The sequence below is a fragment of the Vigna unguiculata genome, chromosome 11 (assembly GCF_004118075.2).
Source record: "Vigna unguiculata cultivar IT97K-499-35 chromosome 11, ASM411807v1, whole genome shotgun sequence".
Classification (NCBI taxonomy): domain Eukaryota; kingdom Viridiplantae; phylum Streptophyta; class Magnoliopsida; order Fabales; family Fabaceae; genus Vigna; species Vigna unguiculata.
In genome coordinates, this window is record NC_040289.1 from 6,257,851 (window position 1) to 6,269,382 (window position 11,532).

General features: G+C 30.5%; 1 protein-coding gene across 1 annotated transcript in view; it reads left to right on the forward strand.

Moving 5' to 3' along the window:
- LOC114169271 (probable LRR receptor-like serine/threonine-protein kinase At1g56140) overlaps positions 1 to 11,248 on the forward strand; it is a 37,437-nt gene extending 26,189 nt beyond the window's left edge. The window contains exons 15-24 of the mRNA XM_028054340.1: positions 1,617 to 1,661; positions 2,175 to 2,239; positions 4,101 to 4,465; positions 6,647 to 6,845; positions 7,080 to 7,235; positions 8,417 to 8,535; positions 8,821 to 9,031; positions 9,151 to 9,379; positions 9,510 to 9,660; positions 10,807 to 11,248. Of these exons, the coding sequence (XP_027910141.1) occupies positions 1,617 to 1,661; positions 2,175 to 2,239; positions 4,101 to 4,465; positions 6,647 to 6,845; positions 7,080 to 7,235; positions 8,417 to 8,535; positions 8,821 to 9,031; positions 9,151 to 9,379; positions 9,510 to 9,660; positions 10,807 to 11,175 (1,909 nt within the window). The 3' untranslated portion in view covers positions 11,176 to 11,248. The remainder of the gene's footprint in view (positions 1 to 1,616; positions 1,662 to 2,174; positions 2,240 to 4,100; positions 4,466 to 6,646; positions 6,846 to 7,079; positions 7,236 to 8,416; positions 8,536 to 8,820; positions 9,032 to 9,150; positions 9,380 to 9,509; positions 9,661 to 10,806) is intronic.
- Positions 11,249 to 11,532: the final 284 nt, after the last annotated feature.

Sequence of the window (11,532 nt, forward strand, 5' to 3'; positions counted from 1 at the left end):
TTTTGAATTTTTTAACATTTTTTTAATATTTTTTTAATATTTCTTTATTTTTGACACGTGTCACTTGTGTGACGGGTCAAAGTGACTCAATTTGGTTTCTATATTTGTTTAGTTTCAATTTAGTCTCAATTTTTGTAAAAATGAAGCAATATTGTCCCTCCTTAGATTGACACTCAATTTAATCTTTGTATATAACTTATGATGATATTCTTAATAAAATTGACGTTTTTATTAAATATTTGTTGAAATATTTTTAAATAATTTTTTTTAGTTTTATTATTAAACAAAGTTAAACCACCAAACTTAATTTCAAAATTTAATAATTTTGTCATCATATATAAGGGTATCAAGTATATCATATTATACAAACTTAATAAAGATTAAAAATCAAATAACTTGTCACACATAAGTTTAGGAACTAAATTTCAAGTTCAAAACAAAACCAAAGTCTAATGTTTTATGTACAATTTAAAGTTAATTTAAAATATTTATAGAAATATTTAATAAAAACATTAATTTTAGTAAGAATATCACCATAAAATTTATAAAAAAGTAAAGTTAGTGTCAATTTAAGGAAGGACAATATTGCTTTATTTTTACAAAAATTGGGACTAAATTGAAACTAAAAACAAATATAGGGAACAAATTGAGTCACTTTGACATGTGGCACAACTGTGAAATGACACGTGTCAAAATAAAAAAAAAAAAATTAAAAATTCAAAAAAAGATTAAAAAAAATTCAAAAAAATTTGAAAAAAAAACTAGAAATTGACACGTGGTGTTGACTTTAACACCGTCTGGTCAAAGTTAACGGTGAGGACCAAATTGAGTCATTTTTAAGAAAATGATGACCAAATTGAGACAACGAAAAATTTGAGGACCAAACTGAAATTTCATGACAAATAAAGGGATCAAAAGAGTAATTTAACCAAAAATTTAAATGAAATTTTTATAAATTTAAATTAATTTATTAATAATATAATTATAAAAATCATAGTTTTTTAATTTATTTGTAAGCTAATTAATTTTTATTTATAAAGAAATGTATTGAATTTTGTTATCTATAAATCTTATGGACAAGTTGCTCAATTCAATACAATTTTAATCATTTTTTCTTCATTGTTTATTAGCTTATTATCCTTGTTTTTTCAACTTTTTTTTTTCATTTACCCTTTTGTGATAATATACCACATTAATATCTCCTTTAAAATATTTTTTATCAAATTTATTAAGATAGTCCGTAAAAGTCACACACGCAATATCAATAATCACCATAAACAATAAATAAATCATAAGAGTTTAACAAACTCAAATGAAAAATTCATTAGGAAATGATAATATTTATTTATGTGATCTTCAATTGAAAGAGAAGAAAATAAATACAAATACAATTAAAAAATATGTTTACGTTCTCTCTCTTTGGTATATTATTGTAGTAACTTGATTTTGTCATTCTTAGACTGCAATAAAAAATATGTTTACGTTCTCTCTCTCTTTGGTGTGTATATATATATATATATATATATATATATATATATATATATATATATATATATATATATATATATATATATATATATATATATATGATGATATTTTTGGGTGTGTCATTGCAGGAATTTAGTTGCCAACAACTTCACAATAGAAGGTTCAAATATAAGGTGACTCTATTCGTTACTTATATATATATATATATATATATATATATATATATATATATATATAGGGGCAAGTCAAATTATCTTTTGTTCTTTTTAAGAAAATCTTAACTACTAATAAGGTTCTTGAGCTGGATCATGAGATAAATGGAATATATTGCACTTTTAAATTTTGGTTAGGAGATTTATCATTTTGCTGTAAATTAAAAATTCATTCCAAATTGAGATCCAAAGGGATTATTAAATAAATGCAATATTACCAATCAGCCAGCCACTCTCTAAGCTAACACTCAGTGGTTGATTTTTCCAAACTCGAAAGATTTTATCATAATCAAGAATCTTGAAATTGTAGTGCTCATACTTGTTTGGGATCTAGGTGAAAGAATTAGCAATTATCATTCTAAACGAATTATTTTATTACTATTTATACTGCTTGAAAAATTCATTTCTTTTATCTGGTATAACTTAAAAGCCATGTGAATTTGTGTTGTCTAAAGCATAACTTTTCTTTTGCAGTGGCTTGCCTTCTGGTCTCAATTGTCTTCAGAAAAGTTTTCCTTGCAATAGTGGTGTTGGAAGATGTAAGTTTCCTTTCAATGTGAGAGAATGTGTGGGAGTTTGCATCGGTGTGTGTGGGTGGCTATGTGAGTGGGTGTTCATGTGAGTGTGGGTGTGTGTACATGTACTCTCAGCGTGTGTATACGTGTACTTGTGTCTGGAACTAAAATAATCTTCAAGACAATCAAAGAAGTAATTAGATCACTTTAGAGCTCTTAAAACAAGTAATTCGGTTTGGTCCGACTCGATCTACCACGGATTGGTCACTTAGTGAATCAATTCAAATCAGCTCACTTATTAACAAGTTAAAAGAAATTGAACCCGACTCGATCCATTATAGGTCTGTGGATTAAATAGGTTGGCTCACTAACTCAATTAAAAAAATATAATTTTTTTCTTCAATCTCAAAAAAACTAAATTATAATTCTGATTAAAATCTAAATAAACTTTAATAGACATTATAATTTAGTTGGTTGTGTGATGGATCTGATGGTTTGCATTCACCCATCGTAGCCTATTTTGCTATGTTGTGAGTGTAATTAGTAGGTTCAAGTCAAATCCTAGGTGATCTCACTATCAAGATAATTGTAGATTCTTAGTTATCTTAAGAGATCACTTGGAAGATTTTTAGTTTATAGTGGTCAGACATCATGCCAAATATATGGTCCCATAGAAGGTTATGTTGACTTGGATTACAAAGTTAAACATTATATAAAAACAAAGATTCATAACCACAATCTCTCAATGAATATAACCATAACCTATATGACGTAAAATATAAACTCATCAGTGGTATACAACACCAATGAGATCTGAGCCTAACCACATAAGACACCGACACCACTCTCAACCCAAAACCTTAAAGCAATGAGTTTATGGGTCTTTATTCTTATATAGTGCTCTATTTTCTCAGTTCTGGTCAATGTGGGACTTAGACTCACACTTGGATTCCTAATCTCATAACCATAACCAAAAAAGGGGTCACTCATACACTTGAAGGGAAATATATCATATAAAAAGGTTGATATAGAAGGTAATGGCTTTGCCAACATCGAACCAAAGTATATTTTCATGACTAAAGGGGTGAAAGAAGCCTTATGGCTAAGTGGTTTAGCCATAGAACTAAAGGTGCAATACCAGGATCTCATTGTCTATTTTGACAATATTAGTGTTACATAGTTATCAGAGATAATCATATCTACCATGAAAGAATAAAACACATTGACATCAAGCTGCATTTTGTAAGAAAGGACATTGCTCGAGGATCTGTGAAACAAATTATAATCCCAATGATAGGATTACGAAGGTTCTGTCAGGTAGAAAGTTCTCTCTCCCTTCTTGGATTTGATCCAATTGATTAGTGATTAATCTTGTAATAGGCTTAGAAGCAGACATTGATTATCTCTCAAAAGATTTTTGTTGAATCAAGGTGGAGATTTGTGAGGATAGGTTCATTTAAAATATTGTTAAGGTTCCTATACCATTTGACTGCTTCGGATTGTTTGATGGTTTGAGATTGTCTAATGGTTCAAATACATCGCTCTTATCAGTGCATCTATCTTCATCGGTGTGTTTGTCTTATATAAGAGCATTCTATGGCATCAGACATTAACTTCTTCATAATTTTGTATTATTTGGAGTGTCATCCTATGTGACATTTCAAGCTCAATAGTGGAAATATCGTTCATGTGTCTTCTTTGTATAAATAGAAACTTTAATTAATAGTTCATGTATCGTTCATTAACTGTTTTCTGTCATCATTTTATCGTTTGTGTTAGACAATTTGAAGTGAATTTGTTTAAGCTATTCCACAATAAAGTTATTAAAGGATAATCTCCTTTCCTTTTTTACATGTTGATCAATTTTATCTATGATTTTATGTAGATTATGAGTTTGCAATAAAGTGTGGTGGACCACAAACTATATCGACAGATGGAACTGTGTATGAAGCGGACAAGGCTACACTTGGTGCTGCTACATACTTTGTTACAGACACAAATAGATGGGCTGTTAGTAATGTTGGAATTTACACAGGGAGCAATAATCCTACCAACGAAATCCCTGTGTCCTCAGACATCTTCCAAGCAGCACAATCAGCACGACACTCTCCTTCATCATTAAGATACTATGGTTTGGGGTTGCAAAATGGCTTTTACAACATCACCCTTTCATTTGCAGAAACGACCATTTTGAGTAATACTCGCACATGGAGAAGCCTAGGGAGGCGAGTCTTCGATATATATATTCAGGTACTTAGAAAACGCAATAATGGTGCAACAAACTACTTAGATACTAATTATAGTAGTTTTTGTGAAAGAAAAAGATATGGTATTGGTTTTATTCAATATATAGCAACGGTATAACTTATAATAATGTGTTGCATTTATCGTTAAAAATCTCATATCGACTAGAGATAAGGCCAATTCACAATATATAAATGAGGAGCAAACCTTATTTTACAAACTGATTTTGTGGGGGTTGAGTTAGGCTTAAAACCCACTTCTAATATGGTATTAGAGCAACGTTAGAACCTATCCTAATAAGCTTTCTTGAACATTTTGTTTCATCCGATATCGGGTTGCTAACAGACCACCCACACATGAGAAACTACTTATTAAGTAAAAGATCGTCTGGTGAGAAAGAATAACATTGCAAGTTTATATATACTTTCATCCTAAACTATTGAACTATATCCAGTTTCCCTTCAAGTAATTATTAAAGGGTTTCACTAATTAACAATGACTACAACAAATATAGAAACCACACTTAGTTATTACAAGTACAAAAGTCAATCTTGGTTATTACAAGTACAAAAACATCTTTCGATTTTCCCTTTGAAATCTCCCCCTAATTAAGATTAATAACTCAAGTATTCTTAATTGTCACTTCTGGCTATAATCACAAGAACGTGTTATTAAGGAGTAACTCTATTAGAGAGGATAATCAATAAGACTTCCTTACTCATCTGGTTAGTTCATAGAGTGAACAATACAATAGTTTTCACACTCCCAAAACAAGTATTAGTAGACAAGCTGTTGGCACTGTAAATAGGATCAAAATTTATTTCTTTGATTTTTCAATGCTTTCTCTTGTATCTTCTACTATATAGATGTTCAAATATGACCATATTGAAAAATATTCTGATCGATGTAGTATCAATCCTTTCTTTATTTTATAATTATACTTGTCATACAAAATCATTAAGATTTCTATATGCTAGGAAAGGGGAAGGGGTAAAACAAGAGGAGAAGGCAGAGAAGATGTATCTTATCATCATTGTGTAAAAGCAAGACATGCAAAGAATAAATCGAGGCAAAACCAGAGACTTAGAGAATTGGTTTTACAGTTGTGTCAGTTACATTAAGACACATAAAACTATATACATTATCAACCCCCTTAAACTTATGGTGGCACCATAAGTTTATCACATAAAGATTGAAAAGAGTCACCGTACAGAGGTTTGGTAAGAGCAACAACAGTGTGAAGTTTTCAGGAAGATGCAAAAGTTAAATGAGATTTTTCTGAACATTATCACATCCAAAATGAATATCAAGCTCAAAGTGTTTAGACTAAGAATGGAGAATAGGATTGGCAGCCAATAAAACAGATCCTAAATTGTTAGAAGAGTAGAGAACTGGTTTTACAGTAGATATGTGTAACTCATGAAGAAGAGATTTGATCTGTGTGACTTTAGTGAGGGTAATAGATATATACTTCTGTATTCAGCCTCAATGGTGCTTCTTGAGACAACACGTTGCATTTTAGAGATCCAAGAGACAATGTTCTTCCCAAGGTATATGCAAAAGCCAGTTATTGATTCTATCATCTAGATCAGACCCCCAGTCAGCATTAGCAAAACCAGTGATGGATATGAAGTACAAGGTCATAGTGAAGAGTCCCAAACAATCGATAACAATGATATACGATAATTATCTTATTTTATCTTATTATATCTCTAGTCACAAAACAAGGCTAAAGAGTTTATGAAGTAGAATTCTATATCTGATGGGAATTAGTAGAGAAGGAAGCTGTTGTTACGAAAAGGATAACCTGTTCGTACAAGGACACAAAATCCCTTAACAAATGTCCCTCCTTCAAATGCTGGCACCTGACAGCATGGTGAATTCAAAACTCCCCTTTGTTAGAGTAGGTTTCTTCCCCAGGTTTGAGATATTAAGTTCGTTACAAGGCTCTGATACTATTATTACGAAAAGGTTAATCTATTCATAGAAGGACACAAAATCCTTTATTAACAGCTTGTTTTGAATTATTTTTCTTAACATATATATATATATATATATGCATATTTTTGTTAATAGTTTTGAATCGATATTGTGTCATTGTTTCGGCACACAAAAATACATGTTTGAGACTCTTTTTTTATTGTCTTGTATTCTACATTCAGTTTCCTTTCCATTTGGATATTCTAGGGAACACTTGTTCTTGAGGATTTTGACATAGTAAAGAAAACTGAGGAAACTGGGGGTTCCTCGTACACAGACCAATTTAGGTTTGAAGTTTTCCAAAATTATCTTGAGATCCATCTCTTTTGGGCTGGAAAAGGGACCTGTTGCATACCAGCTCAAGGCACTTATGGGCCCTTGATTCAAGCCATTCTTGTTAAACCAGGTAATACTGAAAAATTGTGGCAGTTTAGATGCTTATTTAGAAACCTTTCTAGTTTGTGAAACACTAAAAAAAGAGTATTTTTGAATTTGATATAATGTGACTATGTTGTACAGATTTCAAACCTACAGTCAGTAATGAACCTCCCAACAGCAAAGAGAATACAACTGGTTTAGTTACTAACTTCCCATGATTTACATTCTCTTGTAAACTTCATATTGTGTGCATTTATTGTAGATTTCCCACCTATTGTCAACAACGGACCTACAAGTAGTAAAAAGGACAGTACTGGTCTTATTGTTGGAATTGTTGTGGCTGCAGTTATAAGCTTTCTATCAATTTTTGTGTTTTTCTATATCATTCGTAGAAGAAATCGGCAAAATGATGATGAAGGTATTTGTATAGTATTTCTCTCTAACTACTTGTATTAAATCTATTGAATGTCAATATATTTGAAGATTTAGTGGGATGGGATGCATTTCTAACTTCTGTAGACAAGAATGAGGCAAATTTTCATTTAGCTAATCATATTTTACCTGTTTAACTTTACATTTGTTAGTTTTAAGATAAAATTTGATATGGTATCATAACCCTGGTTTGGTTTGGCAGACATATATGTTCAGAGGTCACTTTAGTGGCAAGATAAAATTAGGAAGTAGTTGGTTTATGTTAGCAATTAGAAGTGGTTTATTCTCTGATCTATAAGGAAGCTCGTTTTATGAAAGAATTAAAATTAGTTTCTAAATGGACTGATACGCTTGACGAAAGAGATGATTCTATTACCGAAAAGGATGATGAGTCATAGAAAGTTAATACTGAATCTATCAAAGCAAGGACTTCTGATTAACAATAAGAATTTTTAAAGTGTTTTTTTTTTTTGGAATGTGAGAGAGTTAGCTAATGATAAATCTCATGATATGCTCATGAATTTGATTATAGAGTTGTTTGTTGTAGCATTGGTTTACTGTAGGTATTTGCTTAATTTGTTTTTTCTTTTGCCTACGTGTGCAATGTAGTTTTATAATGGATTTTGTATGGTCCATGTTTTTCTTTTGTTAGTTTGCTTTTTTTTTTTTAATAAAATCTTAATGCAAGAGTGATGTCTAACATAAACTTATTCAAAGTGTTGGGACTATAGACCGACTCTTAGGTTAAGGAAGATTGGAATCTAATTGTTGAAAAGCTAAACAAAATCACTTTGGCTTAGTTCTAAGTCTTGTTGATTAGTAGTATAATACAAGATGGTGTTGTATACCAGTATTCTGATGAAGAGATGAAAGGGGATATGTAATCTGTTGTGGAGGAACGGTTGAAGGTAAGAGTGGTAGTGTAGCTGAAATAGTTGTTATGTTGTTCATATACGTTTGAGTTTCATGCATAAATATAGTACATATGTTCTTCTACTAAACTTTGTCTTTTATGATATGTTTTTTATTAGCTGAGAAAAAGAAAGAAAAAAATTCTACATAAGCTAGAGAAAGCAAAATTTTAATCTCGAATAACAAGGAAATAGAGCCTTTATTGTTTTTTTTTTCTTATACCACCTTAACCTTGTTCACAATATGATTTTCCAGATCTTTTAGGAATTGATACAAAGCCATACACTTTTACCTATTCTGAGTTAAAGAATGCCACAAATGACTTCAGTCTCGAAAACAAACTTGGCGAGGGAGGTTTTGGACCTGTTCATAAGGTAATGGTTATATATTACTCCAAAAAAAGGTTATAATAGCCCATATCAGTTTAAATAACACTTATGGAAACAAATAATTGGTGGAACAATGACCATTTGATGTGAGCATCAATTGAGTATGTTGATAAAAACTAGCCACAATGCTTTTGTGAACCATAAATTTGCTTCCTAATTACCTTATGAAAGTCTTTTATGCCTCAAGTTTATTAAGATAGTATCGTTAGAATCAATCACTACGTGTGAAGTACTATCACACTTTGAAATATTTCACATTTATTATTGTAGGGAACACTAAATGATGGAAGAGTTATTGCTGTGAAACGACTATCAATAGGATCCAATCAAGGAAAGAGTCAATTTGTGAATGAGATTGCTACCATATCAGCTGTGCAACATCGTAATCTAGTCAAATTATATGGGTGTTGCATTCAGGGGAGAGAAAAACTTATTGTATATGAGTATCTAGCAAATAAGAGTCTTGATAAGGCATTATTCGGTATAACAAATTGATAACTTTTTGTCTTAGTGTGTGTGTGTGTGTGTGAATTTATGAACTTTTTATGGTCTCATTTTCATCGACAACAAAGCATAAACTAATGCGGTTTGTTTGGACAGGAAATCGTTTAACACTTGATTGGTCGACACGGTATGATATTTGCTTGGGTGTTGCCAGAGGTTTAACTTATTTACATGAAGAATCACGTCTCAGAATCATACATCGTGATGTGAAGGCTAGTAACATTTTACTTGACAATGAGCTTGTTCCAAAAATATCAGATTTTGGTTTGGCCAAATTGTATGATGATAAAATGACCCATATGAGCACTCGTGTGGCTGGCACAATGTGAGTCTTCATCATCTTGTATTAGTTTCATAATTTTTCTACGTGTCATATTTTTATAGTTTGGTCTCATATTTTGAGTTTATTAACTCTGAAATGTTGATATATATATTCTCAAATTCTTGTCATGAAGTGGATATCTTGCACCAGAGTATGCCATGCGTGGACACCTCACAGAGAAAGCAGATGTGTTTTCATTTGGTATTGTGGCTCTAGAGATAGTGAGTGGAAGGCCAAATTCTTATTCAAGTACGGAAGAAGAGAAGGTGTACCTTCTTGAATGGGTATGCATCTCATCTTTTTCTACTTTATTTAATCATACTTTTAATATAGGTGGTATTTTTTAAGTAGTTTTTAAAACCACTTAAAAGATGTCACCTCATATTGTAAGATAAAGTTATCAAAATTTAGTAGTCAAAATATTATTGTCTTTTTAATATATATTACAATAAAGCTTAATAATGATCCTTTAGTTATAATTGTGAAAAAAGAAAAATCATTTTTGAGACTTTTATGAATAAGTGAAACTTTATGACAACGGTTTGTCAAGAACTATTGAGAATCCAAAATAACCATGGTTGACATTTATAACTATCATGAAAAGTTTGAAATAAGAGAAAAACCAATGAAGTTCTTAAGAAAGGTTGTCGTGTGTCCTAACCTAAACTGTAATACTTTTGTGCATGTTTCTTCATTTTTCAAGCTTTTCTATCTCTTTTTGCAAATTTACGTCACTGTAGCCACTTCACAAAAACACTACCACACGTTCAAATGATTTTTTATTTAAATAAAAAGTTTATAATCTAAAGTTCATAATATATATATATATATATATATATATATATATATATATATATATATATGTTGGGTTTATATTTTTTTATAGGGTTATAGTTATTTAGAGATTATGGTTCTATATATATGACATTGGTCTTACACATAAGACATTTGACATCACTTTTAATCCAAAACCTTAAGATAATGGTGTCATAGGCCTTTATTCTTATACAATATTTGACACCACTTTGATTTTTTATCCAATGTAGGACTTTAACTCACACTTGGACTATTTCCAATAATATATTGATGCTAAATAATTTGATATTACACTTAACATAATAGTATATTAAAATAGTATTTTCTCATATTTACTATTCTTGACATGTTTAAAAGGTGAACGAGAAATCCAAATTCTCAAATCCAATCCATAATGATCAAAAGGTTGCCTAACTCGTATAGTAAATTAAATTAGTCCTTATTTTTAATTGAAATAAGATTTCCAATTATTAAAACAAAATTGATTGATTCCTTTATTTGTGATTTTTAAATTTTGCAATATAATATTCTTTTGTTTATGATTTTCAAACTGTGCAATATAACATCTGAAAACATTGTTATCATTTGAGCTTTTCGTTAATGTTGTGCTTTAGGCATGGCAACTTCATGAAAGCAACCGCATAAGTGATCTAGTGGATCCTAGACTGGTCGAATTTGATGAGGAAGAAGTAAAACGAATAGTAGGAATAGTGCTTTTGTGCACTCAGGCATCACCAACATTACGTCCATCAATGTCACGTGCTGTGGCAATGCTTTCAGGAGATATTGAAGTGAATATTGTCACTACAAAGCCTGGTTACCTAACTGATTGGGATTTTGAAGACGTGACCAGCTTCATGACTACTAACATAACAACTAAAGGATCGTATACAAGTTGTGAGAATTCACCATCAAGTACCACCACACTCGGGAGAGTTGACCGGTCACCAATAAGTGCTTCTAAACCCATCCTTTATAATTAGTGATCAAATCATCCATGTATAGAAACAAAATGATAATGTCATTGTGTTGCAAGAATGGATTCATTATTGTTTTGTTTGCAATTTTCTTTAGCCTCGTAGTTGCATTTATATACATTGTTAAGAATTCAAGTTGAATTGAAAGTTTTATATTAAATAGAAATGAGTAAGATGAAGAAATACGTAAATAAAGAAACACGCTTAAATTTATTGCAAGTCTTAGCTTGAAAGTGTTATACCTTTATCTCTACCAAAGTTAATACAAAAAAAAAAAAGTAGTCGCCTCTTATTATCCATTTTATAAAAATGTTAAATATGTTTTTAGTCTTTAAATTTTGATGTGAAATTAGAATTTGTTTT